This window comes from Diadema setosum, chromosome 4, assembly GCF_964275005.1.
Source record: "Diadema setosum chromosome 4, eeDiaSeto1, whole genome shotgun sequence".
Taxonomy (NCBI): Eukaryota; Metazoa; Echinodermata; class Echinoidea; order Diadematoida; family Diadematidae; genus Diadema; species Diadema setosum.
Genome location: NC_092688.1, coordinates 10975460 through 10997921, shown reverse-complemented (window position 1 = coordinate 10997921; position 22462 = coordinate 10975460). Strand labels below are relative to the sequence as shown.

The window sequence follows — 22462 nt, the reverse complement described above, 5'->3', positions numbered from 1 at the left end:
TCTAGGCGTTTTAGGTATCCACAATGTCTGGCAGGTTTAAGCGTAGTTTTAACACAAGTCACCAAGATTTTGGGACCAAATGTTACGAACCGAATTAAAGAGAAGCATGTAAATACTGCACATTATATTCATGGCTTTGCATAAAAGAGCTGACTAATCGGCTTTGAGCCGCTGATTAAGTCTTGAGTAAGATAAGATAGTAAACCTGACAAGCTTATGTTTCCAATAGGAAAGACTTTCTTTTCCTTTTTTTTATTTTTTACTTTTCTTACTCTCGTCGTATAATTCAATGAGCATGTATAATTATAAAGATGTCTAATCAAATGTGTCGCTTTCATACAGAGTATAATTTTGTGTTGGAAATTGTACAGGTGCAACATGTTAATCGTCAAATCATCAATTGTCTAACAGTGTAAGGCATCATGATATGACTCATTAATCAGTCAGACAGTGAGGGATTTTGAAGTTGAAATCAATTGGCGTAAAAGCACGGTAACACTCAAGACATTTTCCCTCGAAATTTGACATCTACATTGTAAGTAGACTCAAATTCGCTTCAATTCCCGGCAATTTTTTTTCTTTCTCTCAGTAAGCCTACGTTGTCACGTATTGAAGATTTTGGTAGTAAGCCCGCCGTACACTACGACACATGACTATACGACTGACAGACTTTGGATCTGAAATGAACAAGCGTGTTTATTATGAGGCTATTGTGATTTATTTCAGATTCAAAGTCTGTCAGTCGTAAGGTCGTGAGTCGTATAATTATTGTGCGACGGGCTTAAGCTTTATATGCGATAGCGCGACAGGGTCTTGGGGATGGCCGGGGTAAAGAGTCTTTCCGTTGGGGTCCTTTATTGGTCCAACGTCTGTAAATGGTTTTCTATGAACAATTAGTCTGGAAATGAAATAAATAAATGAATTAAGGTAATTCTCTTGAAGACGCGAGCGACATATTGGTGAATTCTGTGTTGCGTGGTGTGGTGTGGTGTGGTGTGGTGTGGCATGACGTGGTGGGGTGTGGTGTGGTGTGGTGCGGTGTGGTGTGGTGCGGTGTGGTGTGGTGCGGTGCGGTGTGGTGCGGTGTGGTGTGATGCGGTGTGGTGTGGTGTACGCCACATTTTATAATCACAACATCGGGGTAAAAGTGAATTTAGAATTGGCATATAGTCTGAAAATCAAATCTGTTATAGGGCCCTAGAGGACATTTTTTTTTTGTCGCATTTGCACCACGTTCTGACATGTCACAATAGATATCAATGCATTCATTTACAAAGAGACAATCGTTTGCAGTCCCATTTCACACGAACCTTCACAGATATGTATTCCACTGTTGAAGAACTGCACAAGAACATCCAATATACAATTATGATTTGATTTTTAATATAACAGCTTTTTTCTTCAAGGACAATTATTCTCTTTCAGCAAATTCAACGGCAATGCAGACGTCGTACTCATTTCACATACTATTGCATTGTTTCCTACTTATCTGGGTTCATGATATTGCGACAGCAGAGCACGCATGCGTGATTGACGTAAACAATATTGCATGATAATAACATAACTATTCAAATCACAACATAATAATGACAACACAATCATGCGAGTACCACTGACCAGCAGTTTTACATCAATTTTCCAGCAGACTAAACTCAAGCTATGCTTAATCAACAGTACGATACATGTATAAAGTAGACGGTATTATGACTTGCTCAAACACGTGATCGAAGATCGTCAAAAAATGGTCAAGAAAACTTCATTTATAATGTCTGAGTAGAAGAAAGAAAATACAAACTTCTAGCAAGGGCAACAAAGGCAAACCAATACAAAAAATACATATTTGGCGGAAAAAAAAAATGACGTATACACTTTTGTCTGTGGAAGACATTAGAATTTATTGCCGTGTGTTTCTGAATCATGAAAATATTAGCACCATGTGATATTTCAATAGATAGCCTGGATATAGGCCCTATAAAGATGAATGAATATCTGCGACTGAGTTAAGGATTTCATTTTCTCTGCGAGTTCGTATGAATTCAGTAAAAACAACTGTCTAAAACCACAACAAAAATATGACTCTTCCTCAGACTTTTTCATGATCATTATCTCATTATTATCATAATTTTGGCTTTTGTTTGTTTGTATACATGTATTTGTTTATATTCATACGAAAAGACAATCTACTCCATGAAGGACGCATCTCTTGACAGGCCACTGAAACTGTCAACTGCTCTTGTTGAAGCGGAATAAACTCTTCATGTATATGGAGGGTTCTCTCAATCGTTCGTCTACACATCAGATGCTTGAATAGCATGAATTATTTTTAACATGTCTATGAGAAGTAGCCATACAGTCAAGGAAGACATCATTTTCCCAAAAATTAACAGTATAATCTGATTTTGTCACTACATACCGACACCACTGCAGCTACACAGATATTGTAATTACTTTTTGATTTGATAATGCTGGCATACTGGACTCGTATTTCCGAGTTATGAGCGAGGGCGTTCGCCAAGTTTCGGGTGGAAATCTTTCTAAATGCCATTAAAAATGAAGACATCAACACACAATTCCACAGAACAATCATGAAAATATACACGGAATGTCTTTTTCCACTATATATACTCAAATATACAATTTATGTCGCAAATGACAAATAGAATATAAAAATGTAAAATCCCTACTTCTCTTCATTAAAAACAAATCAAAAATTGCACCATGAGGAGCCGTTTGAAAAAAGTACTTAAACGGCAAAAGAAATTATGTAGCTTATCATATCACTTACACGCGTTACTACGTTTTTTAATCATTAGTGATCCTTTGTTGAAGTGGCGTTCTCGGTTAACCACAAGATACGAGCAAATTTGGTTAGTCTGGATGTCAAAAAAAAAGATAAATACAGAAGACACCAAGATTCTTACAATTATCTTTTTTTTTCCAAAGCCTGAAGAAATGGTATTAAAGAGATAGGTGTTGATTTGTAGGCTCCAAATCAGCAGTACATGATGAGAATTGAGGACAGTGCGAGTATAAGCAACGAGCCCATTACATGGGCCCACGATTCCACACAACCCATTCCTTTCTTGTATAGTCTAACCAACGTTGATAATTTAGGGTCAAGTGGGGGAATCGTATGACCCTATCAACAAGACATGACCAATATGCCAAGATATGGTTCCCTTCACCTTTTCTTTTTCTTTTCTTCATTTCTTTGCCCACTAACGGATACGATTACTTTCTTTATCCGAGTAATTAATACACCGTCTCGCAGCTTCACGGGATGGTTAACAAAAATGTGGCACACGTGTGATCGCAGTCTGGCAAGAAAAAAAAAATGAAATTCTATCTGCAAATAAAATTGTATTAAAAAATAAGGAAATCATATCTGCACATAAAAGTTTGTGAAGCAAAATAACAAAAAGAATGATTACGTCATAAAATTACAGGTTACACATACAAAAAAAAAAAAGAATGATCAGTTCTGCTGGTGTGTTGTTTCGCTTCTTTCAGTCCAACAACGTTGCACCGAAGTCATTGAACGCAACGGCGACACTTCCACTGTCTTTATATACATAGCCAGCACCACTTTTTAGTACAGGGTGAGGTGGTGCCGGCGAGGAGACGGAGGTGTTCCCAAAACTGACGAAGGTCACTGATCATGCGCAATCACTTCGCGACACTGAACTCCAACAAAGGCAGTTTCTTCATTCGTCGGCAAGCACAGCGCTTTCCTTGATAAAAGGCATCGTCCGTGACACTATTGGCCCTTCAGTTTGCGTGCTTGTTCAGTCCAGCGTAGAGGGCAGTAACATATGTGAATACGCACTTCCAGTCGGGTTTGTCGCCCATTTCGATCATGTCATCCGTTTCTAGTAACTGGGGTACACTGAAGTGCTCTCTGCACAGGAAAAAAAAAGGACACAAAGGGGGAAAGACAAAAAGGAAAGAAACGTAAATTTAATTGTTAAGCTTGAATTATAATATGGACATCAATTTTATGAAATGGTAAGTTTGAAAAAAGGCCGATTGTTTAATTGCCTCTGCAAGACATGAACCCGTCTATAGTTTATTGAATTGTTTGAAGCGAAACTGGTCATGGAGGGACTCTCGCACAGATTGCAAGTTGTTACATGTATCACTTTCAACCAAGTCGACATGAGGACGGCTATGTGCATCCAACATAACATTTACGCTGAAAAGGGAGGACAACACTTAAAATTATCATGCCCTTTTTTCCTTATATACAGTGTATATAACTTCCCTTTGATATCTCCTCCTAAAAATAATCATTGTGTACCTTAAAAATAGTCCAGCGTATGTCAAGGTTATTTCAATACACAGCCCTCTTTTTCCAAGAGTCGATTTGCGGCTCGCTCAAATCATTACTAATTTATTCTTGAGAACGGCTTCCCCTCCGAGGCTAGTCCGAGAGTTGAAGAAGCCGAGAGTTGACGAAATAGGTCGCAAAACCCGTCGACCAGATTGACCAAGTTACCTAATACATTCTGAAAGGCCCGCAACGTCTAGAGAACGAGTAACGGAATCATGTTCCGAGCCATAAGGCACGTTAGCTTTAAACACAATTCCTGAGGTTGACTTACTCTGCTGCCTGGAAGGCCAGGTCGAAATTGTGCCGTCGGTTGCTGCCGTTCAGCGAGTTAAAGTTGAAGGCGGTGGGCTTGAACTTGTGGACGAGCGCGCAGAAGGCGAGACCGTCAGCCCAGGACGTGTGGAAGTTTGACACGCTCACACCCTGAGGCAAAGCACGCAGACACATAAAAGATGGGGATTAAAGGGATGGTACAGTATTGGTGGAGATGAGAATTGCGAGATACCAAGAAAACCCTTATGAAATAGTGCACGGCATACCATTTTAAAAGGAATTCAAGTTTGATTAAAACCTTATCAATACCTGCATATTAATAGTTTCAATCATTATACAAGCGACAGCATTGACTTGCACAATGATTCTTAAGGGCGGGATAGTTGATGGTGACAAGATTGAAACGAACTTTCCAATACTATCAAAAAAAAATATTAAAAAAAGCATGTCAGATTTGTCGAGTCACCCATCATTGTTTCACAGAAAGAACTTATTTCAGACAGAACATCAAATCCGATCCACGGAGGAATCGATTTCTTGGTCGCTCTCTGCAAAATGATATGTTTGTGACTGAGCGTGTCTGTGTGGTGCCGGAACTTACATCGTATCCCTGTGTGTGTATTTGGCACCACTGCAGCAGTTTCTGCGTCTTCGTCGTCGGGTTTTTGATGATCTTCGCGCTCTGAGCTGGTGACGTATTACCAGACATGGGGGATGAGAAGATCTCCTTGGTATCAGCGATCGACTTCGGCCTGCAAAATACGGTAGAGTAGGGGAGAAGATGTGAGACAGGGGTACACGTCGCTGCCACGCCCATACAATCATTATCCCTATGACCACTATCAATGCGTCATTCCCCCAATCTTTGGAGTGTGCATCCTCTCACGGTCACAGGACATAATTTAAAACCTGATCAATCAAAATATTTAGGAAACAATTGTATCAAAGTGCTTGGCATATATATTGATTATGAAAGTGACATTTTTTCTTCTTTTTCTCATTTGGGGATGGAGGTCTGATAAAAACCAATATCCTAGAAATTTCAGGTAGGATCATTTCCAATCAAGCAGATTCAGACAGCTTAAGTATGACCAGACCGGTACTAAAATCAAAACAACTCCACACAAATGTAACCAGGTAAAATACGATGACTTTCTAAACGTGTCTTATCTTCCCTACTTTCCATGTCGAGTCTCCAGCTTGTATACACACTGCAACTGTGCCCTAACTTTTGATAGGATAGCTCTTTCCATCATTTTGCTTGGCAAGAAGTAATCGATCAGCATCAATCATCATCATTTCCATCATCTCTTTCCTGTTGCCATGGTTACCTTGGTGTCTGGACGTTCTGGAAGCTGTATTCTGTCTTTGGTCTCTCTTTGGGCTTCTCTTCTCGTCTCGTCCTCTTTGGTACGGTCTCCTCGAACTGAACCCTCGACGGTGCTGTAAGAAGAAGGAAAAAAGTTATGAAAACACATGAAAAATGATATGTCACAAACGCCCCGATGCAAGTCTATAAAAAAAAACCAAGCTAATACAAACTAATTTCTCATCATCAATAAGTAGTGCATCTAAATCAGCAAACTATTGCATGAATAACTAAATTCCTGACTACAGCCGTGTGTTAATTTGATGCTCGTTATTCTTCCCACAACATTGCTGTACCCCAGAGAAGCTTAAATAAAATGACTAAAACTTCGGTGAAACAACCGATGATCCTTAACGATTAAGCTTGTTTGGCACATATGTGAGAAGTTTTCAGCAGACATTTCACGTCCAATCACATGAAATATATCATAAAACTCAATAAATGCATGCTGCTTAAAAAATTGAACAAAACTGACACGGTGGGACAACGTAATACTCATAAGAGAAGCACAATTTGACACAGTATAGGGTACGTACTCGATGTCGTCTTTGGTAAGTTGTTGACGCCGCTGATCAGCGCGCTGGTCCGTTTCGTGATGAGAGCTCTCGCCCACTCTTTGGCCTCTTCGTCGTTCGTACTCCCGATTGGCCTGAGAGAATATACAATAATGATAGCAATTAGAATTTAATCAATTTTCGTTTCTGTCTTTTTCCTCCTCCTCCTTTCTTTCTTTCTTTCCTTCTTCTTCTTCTTCTTCTTCTTTTTCTCCTCCTTCATTTTATTCTTTGTCACTTCATCAGCGGCGTCACACAATGATTCTTTTGTTCATGTGTCACCGCCAACATTAAATTGAATGCATGGGACCAATCAGAGGAAAAAATTAACACAAAACTGTTAAGCCGTGAGTGATAAAATTCTTATCTCTTGCACAAGATTATGAAGTCATTATGACTAAACTTCTCTCAAATAGTCTGTCATTGGTTCTCCAAAAAAGCGTTATTGTGTGACATAATATTCTGAATACCATTGCTGCCTATAAAACAGACAAACTCAATGAATAAAATGAACGAACTATTTGGGATAAAGGTGTTTATACTCACGTTCTCATAGTGACAGTCTCTTTCGCTTCCTTCGGCTCCTGTTTCGTTTTTGCTGTTGGAAGGAGAAAGAAAAACTTGAGTAATAAGAACGAATTTGAAATTGTCAATCAGAAATAAGACTTCTCTTGTAATCTACTCGAAGGGTTCATTGAGAAACAGTATATGACTTGAAAATACAGTGTATCCATACCAACAATTATCTATAAATACATATAATGACTAATGTCATGACATATTGTCACATCTTTGCTCTTCAACAAAAGATTCGAGGGCTGTAATTTACATAAAATAGAACTCAAGACCAAACATCGGCCAACTAATACTGTATGTCCTAAAAACATTTTCAGAGTAAGAGAATTGGTATTACTATTGCACTAAAAGAAATCCGAAGGATGCGAAGTTATTACCTTTTGCCACTCCACCGATCTTATTCAGCATGACATTCTTCCGTTTCCTTGGTGATGTGTCTTTGGCGGACGAAACATCTCGGTCGTTGACCTTGGCCTCTTTCTTCGGCGACCATTGCTTCTTCGGAGAACGGTTCTTCTCATTTTCTTTTTGCACCGCAGCTTCTGACCTGCGACCGCCAAACAAAAACAAAATCCAAACAAAAACAAAGACGGAATAATTTATGAGGGAAATAGAAATAACAAGAGCTGCACGTGTATGGACTGCGTGCGCATTGTGAAATAAATTCTTGACATATCATCTAGCATTTACAGAACATTAGAAGAGGAAAAGTTTCCTCACATGCGACCTTCCATGGAATCAAACTTATCATTTCAGTTCACAATTTTCTATTATCAAGAAACCCGTCCTCCAATCGCACAGGTTAATCTCCCTCACTCTAGTATGCTCTTTCCACATCTTCTGGTGTCTCATGTGTCTGTTCCCAGCGTCCATGATTCTCTCTCCTTTTCTTTTCTTTTTTTTTGCATTTGTAATCATTGTATCTGTCTACGTCATTGAATGTTCATAAGACTCCCCCACCTCCCATTCCCAGCTCCGAAAAGTGTTATCACGTTACCGTGTTGACTTTCGATTGCTAACAAATATCTACCTCTTTCTCTCTTCCTCGAGCTTCCTCCTCTTCTCTGGATTAGTACTCTCCTGTCCCGTCTTGACTAGAATTGGGCAAAAAAAAAGAAGAAAGACAAGAAATAAGAGAACATTCAGCTTTAATCAGTCTAGAGGTAAAACGGCAACGACAACGGCAGCAATGTTTAATAGACAGAAATGGGTGACGACAGAGGCGGGGCTCTGGCGGGGAGAATGGCGGAGAAGATTGGGGTGTCGCTGCCAACTGCGCTGCAGCGATAGGTAAGGGAGTAAGCCTCGTCTCCATGGCAATCAATTAACGGGGCTTAGTCCCGTCGAAGCGGTTGTTAGCCAACCTTTTTTTTTTTCCCCTGCGAGATCTTCAAGCTGTTACCTTTCTAATTAACCGGCGTACCTGCACGTGGCTTCTCTCGTCTGATGAACTTTGATGCCATTACTCAAGGTTTACGAGCGAGGCCTGCATTGGACGTTTCCCTTTTCGCACTTTTATGCGTAATCAATAATGATACCGCTGTTTTTCATCTTCTGCGCATATTATGAGTTGTGAATTTCCATGGAAACGGGCGTGGCGTACCCCTCCCTTCTATGCGTTATTGTGTTACCAATTCACGATGCTTGTTTGCATTTATTTTTTTAAGCTCGCAAAGCCTGGCAGTCATATTTGCTTGAACGTAATTTCATTCAAAACGAAATTAAAAAAATACATAAAAAGCAAACGAATGCTCCTTCCCCAACAATGTACTGCGAATGACCCTGTTGCAGGATTTGAGGTGATACAACACGACATGATAAACGAATCAAATGTTTGTGATAAACAAGCTGATACAGTACATAAAGACCATACTGAATATTGTACCTCCAACGAGATCTATTGGGTGTTCACGACAAAATTTGCATAAGTAACCGATTTTCGATAAACCAGAATTATCACCGAACTCGGAGAACCTACCTTCGGCATTGTCTTTGAATCTACTCCTTAGGGCGCTCACACCCGTTGTCGTGGTGGTCGTCGTCGTGACGGTCGATGTCCTGTTTGGTGTCGGCGTCGACGTTCTGCTGGCATCACTCTCTGAATCAGATGATTTCGACTCATCCAGATTCCTGGTTAAGAGGTAGTGATGGATTACAGTTTGAGATTAAGTGATTCGGGCGCTAATATAGCGGTTAATTAGGGTAAGATGGCTGTGAAGGGATGGTCGTGTACAGGAGAAGTAAATTGCGAGATATCCAGTAATTTTGGTGTGAGGTGTTGTTTTTGTTGTTGTTTATTTCGGGGTTTTGAAATTTAAAAGCGCGGATTAAAGCGTGGTCATGCACTTTTGTCATCTGACTTTACTTTCGGATGTGTTGAAATTACCTTCGGACGGGCAGGGTAAAAGTCCAAATCGGGCTCCAATCGTGGTTGGTTTTGTTGTTGTTGTTGGTGTTGTTACTCTATTCTTGGGAAGCAAGTAGCCCTAGAAATTGGCTGCGTGTTTCAGGCCCAAAACCGCACGTTCAGACAACATCCGGGTTGCCAGGGAAATTCTCACGAGGCATTACGTTTTAATACTGTCAGTCTCTCACTTTCTTTCCTTTTCTCTTCCTCACTCCCTCCCTCTCTCTCTGTTCCCCTGTCTCTTTCCCTCTCTCTCCGCAGTTAATTTGGGCGCGAGAAGCGGGCTAATTTCACGTCTGCTTTCCTAACCTGTCAGGAGAGGGTGTATAAAGATAACCATCATCCCCAATCTAACTTGGCCCATATATTTTTTTGACTACTCCATCTCCTTTCCACTGGTACCAATTACTGAAGTGGAATTGCCCATCTATTTTTGTGCGGGGAGTAGGGTCAAAATTCGAGAGAGCGAAAATTGGCTCAAGCTGTTTGAATAAAGACAGAAGATGGTAAGGTTGTCACCGTAGGATTAAATTGCCTACAGATCCTCAATTTTGTACGATATTTCGTGCTTCCAGTACTAGTACTCGGTTATCATCGGTAAGCATGGCAACACTGTGGGAGTCAGAAAGAACCAACTTTTTTCTCTTTTTTTTTTTTTTTTGGAGGGGGGGAGGGGGTCTTTTTTCTTAGTAAAACGTTCTGATGCAGTTCTTTCCTTACTGTCATAATGAATCTTCGTATGGACAAATTGCGATGTGTGATTCTGATGTCTACTAACCTGTAATTGTTCTTGCTGCTCCATCTGTTTCCAGCCCCATACCTGGTAGGCGTGGTTGTTGAAGTGGTGGTGGGCGTGGCTGAGGTGGTGGGCGATCCTCTGACACCGGGTGTTGCCTTGGTGAGAGGTGCGTTTGTCTGTCTTGTGGTGGGCGTAGACACTCCTGTCAAAACCAATAAACATTATGACTCAAAAACTGGACACACAGAAAGGGAGGGACTGGGAACAATTGGTTGCCATAGAACATATGACATTATTTCCATCAGTACACATGAACATTAACAAAAGTGTGCGGATACCGAACATTTTTCTCCCGGATATCATAAAGATAATACAATAATGAGAATGATGCTGTACATACTCGTAGTGGTGAAAAGAAAACTCTTAATTACTTCATTTGAGAGATAATTGAAAAGAATGAAACTGTCAACTATAAGATAATGATTTGGGAGGACACAACATATCAAGGGCATTGTGAGACCACCATTTGCTCACAAATTGCCACCGCAAAGGCCTATGTCATCCCTGGGCTTTACGAGACTAATTCGCCATGACTCACCTGCTTTATTCCCGCCAAACAGCTCCTTGAGCGCGCTTACATTCCCCGTGGGAGACTCCGGCCCTCCCGTTCTTCTCTTGGGAGTTTCCTCAATTCTAATCAAAATCACCACAGGAGAGAGCAAAAATCGAAAGAAGAGTTCAGACAGTATAAACGACCAAAACAAATTAGAGCAGAATGAAGCGCACACAAAAACGATTTTGTACTTGGCAGAGTGCTCAACATTTATCCGTTAGCGAGGTTAAAGTGGATGTTGTGATACCACGCAAACAAAAACCGACCCTCGGAAAGGCCGTACCGCAAACAGGACGTCGGCCTCGCGTTTCAAAACAAACGTGTTGGAAAATACATGTAAATGCTGCCAACTTCTGCCAACAACACATTTAGCCGAGATTTGCACTTTCGTTCTTCGCTAGACATGCAAGGGAGTGACTTTGGATGGGAATTAACACAGGCTTTGGAGGGGATAGATATGCCACAGTAGGCTCATTTGCAAGAGTAAAAACCTTGACATCAATGTGAAGACCGTTCGTTTTTTCGTGAAGTTATATGATTTCTTTGACGACTCAAATCCAATCCACTATTGAATGATTGCACGATAGACTTACATCGAAACGTATAAATTGCCACGTTTTGTACGTGTCCGACATGAGAACTGATGATTTAATTTTTTTCTTTACGAGGCTTGCCCGAAATGACGAAATATTAATCACAAACAGCTGCGATCTCCCGTGCAAACCATGACGGAAACTTTGCTCGACAATTAATATTCATTTTGAAATATGATTATTGTCGTTATTTCATGCTGACTCATCGACTACTCGCAAATTTGTCATCGTTCAAGATAGGAGTCAAGAATGGCGTTGACACAGGTCCGGTCAATTGATTAGTCTTAAAACATCACTTCTCTCTTCCTAAGCAGTGAATGAAAAAGAAGGAGGAGGAGGAGGCGGAGGAGGAGGAAGAGAAAAGAGAGGGAAGGTTTAAAGTACAACTTCCCTATGGATGAAGTGGTTGCCCGTAACTCCTACCTGTTGTAGCCGAAAGGCTTCCTGGTCACCGCCTGGTGGGGCTGTCCTGGTGAAGAGCTGCCGGCCACCTTGGGGGCGGGATACGAGATGGGCCGAGAGCCGCCTGCGTGGTTCAGATAGGAAGAACATGAATTCCCATAAAACTATGCAGCAGTCTTCCCAATGAGAATAATGCATCTTCTCTAAATTTTACTGCAATATCCAGGCAGAATATTTAGCCCACAGGAATCGGCAAAATAGTGAGCGAGTTACGATAGCATAAATCATAGGAGCGAAGCTAAGAGTGGTCACTGCTATAAAGCGAAAATTGAAGCGAATCCAAACAAATACTTGTATCATAAAAGATCATACCATCTGGCAGCCATTTGGTCCACTGACAAGGTTTCCTTGTTATGTTAGTCATTACTAATACGGGAGACTGTTTTACCAACATCAACTGGCAACATTATATAAGGGGTTACTTTGTTGTGAACATTTGTGGGTGCTACTTCAGTGGCATATAGAGAGCACAAGAGTAAATATCATTTTCAGAGCCTGTGAAAAGAAAAGAAAAAAAAATATGCGCAGTCAACTCATTTTTGTTGGTTGTTGGGGGAGGGAACAGTAAACGGGACTCTGGTAATCGTGGTTTTGAGATCTGTCGGTTCGCCCTTGACTCACGTTTGCCCTTTTTCTCCCCTATAATTCTGCGGTCGCGTGTCATAATAAGAGGCGTTGATTTGACAATTAGCGAAGGACATACTAAGTAGACAACGACAGCAAAATCAGCATTGGGTGTTTTTTTTTTCTCTCATTCTCTCTCTTTTCCCTAAAACAAACTGTTACTTCTGCATGTCGACCAAGCTACGTACTTTTCCCCAAAAGACACTTTGTTGACATTAGCTTGTTTTGATCGAAAAATCACGATTAAAAAGAAAATGTCGGGAAATGGTGGGTGAGATGAAACGTATTGACCATCAATATGCTTTATCATGATATTTACATAACTTTGTCGCACGTGCCTCTTTGGTAACTATCACTTATTTTTGTGTGCCTTCTACTTGTTTCCTTGGTCTTTCAATGTATTTTATTCATCTCTGTGTTTGTCCTGCTTGGTTTGTCTATGTTTGGGTGTCTACTATTTACTTGATGCAATTCCTGTATGATGGCGCGCAAAATTGCGTGCTTCTTTATATACCCTAACCATGAGGCAAAAGTACACACGACCCACACGCGTCTCTCACCGTGCATACACACATGTGAATTCGTTCGTGCTTTTAACACAGCAATCACTCCTGCTCCACTTTTATTGCATACTGAATGCCAGAGGAAAGGTGCTCTTGATTGCTACCGGAAGCTCAGCCCTATTCAGTGAGTGAATCCCACGAACAGACAATGATTATTATATCCAGTGCACGCGATGCACAATTTTCAATGACCTTACTCGTTTCTTGTTGTTGTCGTTGCTGTTGGTTGTTGTTGTCGTTGTTGTTGTTGTTGTTGTTGTTGTTGTTGTTATTGTTATTGTTTGCTTATTTCAGCTATCAAAGGTGTTGTTATTGGTATGTTTTACATAAATGGAATAGTGCTTGGCCATGACCTCACCTGCTGCCCGTCCACCGAATTTCTCCATCAGTGCGCTGACGCCTGGTCCGGAGGGCGAGGCTGGTCTGGGCCCCTCGAAGACTGTGACTGGCCTACAGTCATAAAGAAGACCATGAGAAAAGAAAAAAAAAAGAACAATATTAAACATGAGTGCATGTCAATCGCCCTATATCTCATCGATGAATCCATGATGTCAACATGCGGTACCTGTTTTGCCCCCCTTTCCCCCTCCTGTACTGGCCGTCTGTGGTCATGACTTATGCTGAGAATGCGTTACCAGACGACCCCGAATGCCGCGAGTCGCTACCGCACCTCTCTGGTTAGAAATGTCTCAAGTTGAAGGTGGTTCTCGTGACTCAAGGGTGCTTCATGACTTTTCAAACTTAATGGTTAAAAAAAAAGAAGAACAAATGTCATCTCACTCTGATCAAGAATGAGTTGACCTTTCGATGTTAAAGAGCTGAAAAGAAAAATCACAACTCTCCGCAGATATGCTTGAGAAGGTTCTAACCACACTCGCGGAGATATGCTCTTGAGAAGGTTCTAGCCACACTCTTCAGTAATTTCTCATGATGGATCGACATAGCCTTTTTTTGAAAACGACTCGTGTACCTACAGTGTTGATGCGTAATGGCCTTATCTACAGCGTTCATCAGATTTATTATATCGGATTATGTACATCCAAACTTGATAAAATCTTAGTTTCGGTTTCCACGACGTGAAGATGAAAAAAATTATGGCACCGTGCAACGCTGCCACCCCAACGCTCTGCAGTCGCAAGCGCTCTAAGAACATTATTGGCCCACGGCCTATCACTATGTGGTCCCTGTTCAGCAGTGTGTGAGTGTGTCATTAAAATCCACCTCCATAACTGCTTATCATATCTATCATAGCAAACCAGAGGATTGATCCTGATAAGAAATAAGCTTATCAAACCTGATATTTAAGATTTTCAGATAAGCAGAATTCCTGAAAGTTCCTTTAACTTTATGTCAATGTGATGAATCAACAAGTTCGCCAACAGCTGGAACAACAACAACAACAAAAAAAAAAAGCCCCTGTAATTTCATAACGACCACAATCTTGCCCTAATAGTCCAATCAAGCTAGGCGAAGTTGACAGTATACACAACGACACACTGAGAGACGAAAATTATTGACCTCACTGTAGGCGACAACTATTTTTTTAAGCTCACCTTGTATTTTCTTTCCCCCTCATCGCGTCTTCCTTGCTTGGCTCGACAGTTACTGACACAGTCACGACTTCCTCTAGATTGGACGGGTCACCTTTGAAATTTGTCACGTCTGTGTGATTTAAAAGAAAAACAAAAATAATAAAACGAAGCGCCAATCAGCATATGCGATCCGTTATACGATCCGTCAGCACATCATCATAAACGTGTCGATGAAGCGTTCAACGGTGCAACTATTTTGAGATCACCTCTTTTTTGGGGGTGTATTCTTATAGTTTGTTTATTTGTTTTCATGCGTGTTTACAGATCTGTTTTGAGTCAGCGGCATCCATCCGCAACTTAAAGCAGGCTTCCTTTCTCCATTTCCCTCTATCTATCTATCTATCTATCTATCTATCTATCTATCTATCTATCTATCTAAATCTCCCTCTCTCTATTGTAGCGCATACTTTAACGATAGGTTCAAAGGATGGAAAACTTTCGTAACTTCGCTCACATGTGAATTCATTTTTCTAATCCTCATACACATTCATATCTCTGATTTGTTTTTACTAATAGTCTTTAAAATATGATTCCGCTGCATAAACCAAACAAAAACTAACACTGCCTTATTCAGTAGCAAAGAAGAACACCACCACCACCAACAACAACAGCAAAACCTCAGTGTAATATGAATTCCTTATAAATCATGTTGAACAACAACAAGCATACAGACTGATGTGGCATTATTAACTCATTCTTTCAAGGCACCCCTTACCGAGGTCCACCTCACTACCGAAGCCATGACTCAAAAGAAGCGAATATCTAATGCCAAGGTCTCGTGTCCTAATTGCGTTTAGGTGGGTTTTTTTTTTTCTCTCTTCTTCTTATTTTTTTTTCTCCAATATTGCTGTATCTATGTGTGGAAAATCTGAAGTAGCAAAGATTTTAATCCATTATCTGACGTTGATCGTGGACTATTTCTTTTTACAACAGGACAAAATTCACGAACAAATTTTATGTAAGAACTAATGATTTGAAAATACATTTGTATATGTATACTGGTCTAATTCAGCGGAAGCAGCCTCTTTAGTGTTGCCACTGTTCTACCATTGTCTACCGGAGGGCCCTACCATTATCACTACCCCGCCATTGTCAGTTACCCATTTCTATACCTGAGCCGAGAGGAGACATCGTGAGTAAAAACATCTCGTTCTTGTAAGGATGAATACACATTTTGCGGGATTCGAACTCGGGACTTCCGTTTGAAAGGTATAGGAGTCTTATATCCGTTATATCACAGTGCCCCGATGACTCGAATTAGATTAAACACGGATTCTTTTTTCTTTTTACTCTGTACATAAGTAACCATTGTACAACCTCCATGCAGCGGGTATGACGGATTTGAGTGATGTGACATTATTTCTGTATAGTGCCGGTGGTAAGTTTTGTAAGGGATGATATGAATTAATGCAACATCATTAAAAAATGGAGACAATTCCTGTCGAAGTCAGACATACAAAGGGGAATAACTTTGACGGCTTCATGATAACTAACGTCAACGGGGAGGACCATATTGATTTTTATGCCATTCTGTTTCATTAATTGGTCGCGGTAATTGTGAGGATTTTAAAATTCGAACTTCTCATACGTTGGCAGCGTCGTAAATATTCTCACGGCCTTTCCATCTTTTAATATGCATTCACCATCGGCTTGTATACTTGGTGAGCCATGGAGAAACACACATTGATCGAATTGTAAGACTGAACTCATATTATTAATTGATTAAAATTCGCTCAAGTGACTTTACGTACTGTTCCTTCACTGGGGTTGTATATTTATCTTAATCTTTTAGTAGGGAGTGCTATACCACTGTCACCCTGTGCCCTAAGCAATCAAGGAGTTCCTCAAAGAAAACCCGTCCCCCGTCGAGCCGCCACCCCACTCTTGTCATGAATCATTATATAGGGCTCTTTTCTCCAATTACTACTTCCATAATGACTATCTCTCTATTAATTTTTTCTCTCCGTCTCATCTCTCTTTTTGACACTTTAATACAACACTTTGTCTTTCTCACCCCTCTGAGCAGTTAAAGGGGTGACGAGTCAAATGGCCCTGAACTCTACTTCCACTGTACTGCATGTACAGGTACTTCCACATTTCCTCCTTAATTCGTGGCCTGTCAAAAGTAGTTTCAATCTCTCCCGAAGACCATTCTTATTTTTGGAGTCGCGCATCCGACAACCCCCTCCTCCCTCCCCCCCCCCTCCTCCCCGCAACCATGAAACCCCCAAAGACCGCTACCGCAAGAGAGTTAAATATTCTGAGTGGGCAGGAAACCCCCTCGTGACTATTTCTCGCACTTTAAAACGTCGATAATTACTAAAAGTCACCATGACGATGAATGGGTAACAACTTATATGCAAACTTTAGAACAAGAGCCTGGTACCAAAATTTTTTATGGCTAAAACACGTTGACATCCCAATTCGTTTTACAAAGTGCATAATTAGACAATAATACTGATAATGATAATGATGATGATAATAATAATAATAATAATAATAATAATAATAATAATAGCAATAATGATACTAATGATAATAATAATAATAATAATAATAATAATAATAATAATAATAATAATAATAATAATAATAATAATATGATTTAATAAACAGCCGCGATTGTTCTTCACCGTGTTGCTTAGCAAAACCATCCTTAAAATGTCTCATTAACACCAAAGGTAATCAAATCTAAATGAAACACGCATTACTATCACTGTTAATTTTCCCTTTAAAATCATAGATGTCGTGCAAAATGTAGCAAACACAAGGAGACGTTGAAATAGCAGGCTATCGCTATGTATAGCAGGCCGGACCGAGTTAGGCCTCCATCCATATGAATGAAAAGGACACAGCTGCCATGAGGTATCATCACTGATAGAAAGCGCAGGTACCTTAAAAGTGGCAATGTTTGTTAATGTATATCAATGGAGTCTATAACTTCCTGATCCTATTTTCGTAGAGCACAATATCACATGCCTAGGAAAAAAAAATATACAAGGGGAGCCTCTCGAAATAGATCTTCCTCGGGGTTAACAAGAAGGTGGCGGAGGAATCAAAGATTCAAGCAAAACGCTCGTGCAACATTGCGATGATAACCTAATGACAGACTGACTAAAAAAATAAGGAAAAAAAGAACAAGAAATGGAAATGTTTAATTAAAAAATCATTTGAATCTATGCACTTACCTAGACAGTTTGCTCCATTAGATATGATAGACGCCTCAAAATTCTCTCTGGGTTCCACTTCGGTGTCTTTCTTCCTACAGTTAATGGAAAAAGATGCAGCGAAAGATGTGTGGTATAAATCCCCGGCTTGGTTTACAGATGAAGTGCAAAAACAGTTATCACATCATCTTCACTTTCTCCAAATATTAAGTTAGTTGGTTCACAGCAGTTATACCGATAAAGTTGTATTCAACCAAGATCTCAGCCACCGATGGGTGATAAGTGTCCCACTTAGCAGCACCGCCAAACTGCAAAGTGACGATGGAGAGCTAGGGGCCTTGCATTAAAATCTATTGAGACGCCCCCGTCTCAACCCTGTATGTGCGTATTGTGAGTGCGTGTGTGTGTTTGTGTGTATGTGCGCACGCGCGCGTAGGTCCTGCACCGCTGGTTCATCAAAGCGTGAGTGGGTGCCCACAACGGACACTAAATAGTTTGCAATCAAACCAGCCTTGTTGTGTGGAAACGTTTACAAACAAACAAACGAACAAAAAACACTAGTACATCCCATTTCCTTAGGTAACTTTACTCAACAAATCTAATTCATTGACATGATTAAAATCCAAGGTAAGACCGTAAAATCTCTCTGGCAACACGGCGACAGCAAGATTAAGGATTACAAGATCCCAAGAAATACAAATCAGTCTTACCCTTTCTTTCCTTTGTCCTTGTCCTTCTTATCTTTCTTCTTGTCCTTCTTTTTGCTCTTCTTTCCCTTTTTGTTCTCTTTTTCTTCGTCACCGTCTTCCTCTCTGTTTTCCTCTTTGTTCTTCTTTTCTTTCTTCTTGTCTTTCTTTTTGCTCTTCTTTCCTTTTTTCTCCTCCTTCTCTACGTCTTCGTTGGTCTCCAATTCGTTTTCCTCTTCGTCCTTTTTGCCTTTCTTTTTGCTCTTCTTTCGTTTTTTCTCTTTTTTCCCTTCGCTGTCGTCGTCCTCCTCCTCGTTCTCCTTCTTCTTTTTCTTACTTTTCTGTTTTTTCACCTTCTCTTTCTTCCCTTTCTTCGGACTTCCAGCGTCTTCAGCCGTGTCCTCTTCTATTTGACTGATCGCTGTACGGAACAAAGGAGAAAAGAAACAGAGTTACAATGTTGTGTGTGATTTTTACCGTGAATTGCTGCATGGAAACATTGGCAATGTCATTTGAAAATCTCTGACCCTCATGACCCTCATTTTCGTTTTTGTTCATTATACTCTAATCAGCTCAAGAGTTTAACTGACCAGATACGTGGCGCCGGAGACAAGACCTTGCCCCGCCATGTGGAAAAGGTTATCCTGACACGCTTTGAAAATCTTGATGATTTGACGCCGAAACGATCTGAATGGGGTCTAGCCAATGTTTCGCCACCAATATTCACCTGTACTTTTAATTGCCTTGGAGTTATCATTAATCTCGCTCACTCTTTCTTTCTCTTTGATTATTATTGCAATGCTTGTATGTTGTCTGATGATAGCATCATATTATTGAATTCATCAGTTTCCAATTAAAATGTTACATTCCTCTTTCTCTCTCTGCCTGTTCATTTATCACAAGCAAACCAAGTATAGAGTGGACTTCCGTGAGAACGATGTCCTCGGGACCGGCAGTTTTATATCCAAATTTCGTTATACCCGAACAAATAAACGATAAAAAACATAGAGCGCATAATGCTGCTGCCTGAATCTTTACTTCATTGTAGCTGCTGCAATTTCGTTATAGCATTTTGTTTGTTATAACGGGAGTGCATTGTGGTAATTTTCATCTTGCTAATATTACATTTCAATTGAACCCCTGTCTCTCCCCCCCCCCCAGGTTGTCATCGTGACACCGTATCAAAGAGGAGTTGTATACTCCCTTTGCTGTCGTACACACAATGCTCTCGAAGTTGTTGCAGTTTGTCTCAATACATACAATCTGATACAATATTCTGAGACATTGCCTTGACATTTATGTCAGAAATATCGTCGGGACCCTCAAACATGCGCCTGTGCCCTTATACCTGCATGTAAATTAACACATCTCTCGCGCTTCAAGTCAACGTCTCCTGTAATAATGAGACACGCAGTATTTACCGCCATTGTCCAGAGAAACAAAATCTTCACGCTTTATACATTTAAGAATACAAATTTCATTGGGAATATATTGGAGTATATGATTGTAGCCTCGGTTTGAGTCACCCAAGTTTTACACCATCTGATGTGTGTAGTAGAAACCATGCTAGGTACATTACAGACAACAATGAAAACAAGGAAAAATGTTCCCCGCCATGAGGTTTCTCCTGGATCGGTGCCCAAGAAAGAAAATAAAAAAAGAGTTGGAAACAGCCTGCACACGGCCAAGTTTACCTATTTTTAGAAGCTCGTGATTCAACCGTTACCTCAAAATGCAATCGTTAGCATTGAATCAACAGTGTTATGTTTGCTGCGTGAGACACAATTCCCACAAGGGGCAACGTAAAAAGGGGTAAACGACAAGAAAATAGTAAACAGCAAAATGGTGCCATGATGCAGCGCCTTTGGAAGAAAGTTCCGTCTGTACACCATCCGCATAAACAACTTTCATCCTTACACAGACCCCATCTTCAATTTTCTCACTTTACTAGATAATCAATATTAAAGCAACGTACATGGCTGGAACTGTTATTTCCATTCATGTACAATATTATTTTCTTTTTTTTGTGGGGGTAAAAACAGGAACTCTTATAAATTCCCCATCATGGAGATTATGAAAATTCATTCAGCAACTTAGTTTATTCTCTCGCCTTGCATTGGGAATAGCATTTGATTCTTCGACAGAAAACACTTTGCACAGCATATATATATATAAGTTATTTATTATAACAGATGTAGGCAATCATGCACGGTAGAAATCCTTTACGCGCTGTGTAGCATAGCAGTCCAGGGGAATGAAAAGCCCGGCATAACCTTATCAATTTCTAAATTCTATCCTTTACCCTGGGGTCAATTCAAAATGCACCTACGGAATCTGCATTTAGCCAGTAATCCTCACAAGACTTTTGAAAAACGATAGAATTTGCAATCACATGATAAATCGATCGGATTCTCGTGGGCTATGACAACAGACGAGCCATCAGTGCAGTTTAGCGTGAAATGATGTCCAGTTATTTCTCTACCGACTTGGTCGGCAGGTTATCAATAATACAATACAAATCACGGACTGAAGGAAGCAAAGCACCACACGTGAACAAGAAATGATAATTTGCATACCGTAATTAACCCGTTGAGGACGAGTCCCGAGTATACTCAGTCAAGGGTCAATGGGAAATGCGTGTTGCAAAATCAAATCGTCCCAACTGGTTAAAAAACAACAACAACAACATCTAAAGAGACAAAAAAGTCAGAGAAAATAAATGGGGCAAAACATAGGGAGATCCAGCGAACGTTGACGCATAAAGGAATCAGTTTCCAGATAAAGTAGACTCAATAAGACAAAATACAATACCGGTAGGCGGTACAGCGGCAGTTCGCACCTTTCAGATAAAGGACAACAAGGCCTCTCAATACAAACAAGGGATTTTGTCTTTCAAGTCAGATTTATCGTGTGGTGGACGATGCGCTACCGCAAATCATATATCACCTGAAAATCTGGCACCACTACATGCACTGAAAGTCATCCCGAATGGGATAAGTACCGAAGCGTACCAGATTGGGCGCCGTTAGTTTTAATGGTGTACCTTGATGAAACGTGCAAGACGTAGACCTGAACAGCGGTGGGGTGGTAAACCCAATGTTCGTCGATTCTTACCTCAATCATGCACCCAAGGGTTATTCCAGTGTCACTGTTCGGTGAAGCAAACCTAATAATTGAACAGTCCAGGTAGATTTCGGGTTCAAAATGATTTCAAGTCCACAACGCACCGAAATCACTTTCACTGAATATAGTGTAGTTGATGTACTGCACAGTTTCGCTACTCAGCGTTGTAATGATTTTGTCTTGTGCTTGGGTCCGATTTAAATAACGCGAGTCGTGCCGCGTTTCTCAAGATATCAGGAAGTGCGGGTATTGGCATACGGTTGAGCGATCAGGATCAAAGGTCAGAGTCGTACGGGTTGGCACGTGCCAGTGTAAAGCGAGCATTTAGTGCATGGGTGGTGTCTCTGTGTGTTTGTGTGTGTTTTGATAACATGTGTTTGATTCGAGCTATTCCTTTTTTTTATTGATCTTTGAGCACGAAGCGATACTTTGTTTTGGAATTCCAGAATCTCCAAACAACAGGAGGGGGGGTTCATGAAGGAACTTGTCGGATAAAATGTCCGACAAGTCAATTATATCCGACAAGTTCAGAGAAATCAGCCAATCAGACTAAAGAATTTCTCAAAACTTGTCGGATATAATTGACTTGTCAGATATTTTATCCGACAAGTTCCTTCATGAAACGCCCCCCAGGGGCCCGTTGCATAAAACTCCAACCGGATTTTTTTTTCCGGTTGAAATCACAAAATTCCGGTTGGAAACTCCCAACCAGAGTTTTTATGCAACATATTTTACATTCTTAGGTTAGCAACCTTATAAAATTCAGGTTGGGCAAATCCCAACCTGAATTT

General features: G+C 40.5%; 1 protein-coding gene across 3 annotated transcripts in view; it reads right to left on the bottom strand.

Moving 5' to 3' along the window:
* Positions 1–1361: 1361 nt before the first annotated feature.
* The window catches only part of LOC140227553 (uncharacterized), a 67953-nt gene continuing 46852 nt past the window's right edge, over positions 1362–22462 (bottom strand). For all 3 annotated transcript variants that reach the window (XM_072307963.1, XM_072307964.1, XM_072307962.1), the window contains exons 3-18: positions 18573–18969; positions 17884–17957; positions 14657–14765; positions 13462–13553; positions 11878–11980; positions 10847–10941; positions 10288–10450; positions 9081–9232; positions 8133–8196; positions 7480–7649; positions 7073–7124; positions 6509–6621; positions 5935–6046; positions 5205–5355; positions 4602–4753; positions 1362–3898 (exon numbers count right to left, since the gene is read on the bottom strand). In XM_072307963.1, coding sequence (XP_072164064.1) covers positions 3769–3898; positions 4602–4753; positions 5205–5355; positions 5935–6046; positions 6509–6621; positions 7073–7124; positions 7480–7649; positions 8133–8196; positions 9081–9232; positions 10288–10450; positions 10847–10941; positions 11878–11980; positions 13462–13553; positions 14657–14765; positions 17884–17957; positions 18573–18969 — 2129 coding nt within the window. In that variant the 3' untranslated portion in view covers positions 1362–3768. The remainder of the gene's footprint in view (positions 3899–4601; positions 4754–5204; positions 5356–5934; positions 6047–6508; positions 6622–7072; positions 7125–7479; positions 7650–8132; positions 8197–9080; positions 9233–10287; positions 10451–10846; positions 10942–11877; positions 11981–13461; positions 13554–14656; positions 14766–17883; positions 17958–18572; positions 18970–22462) is intronic.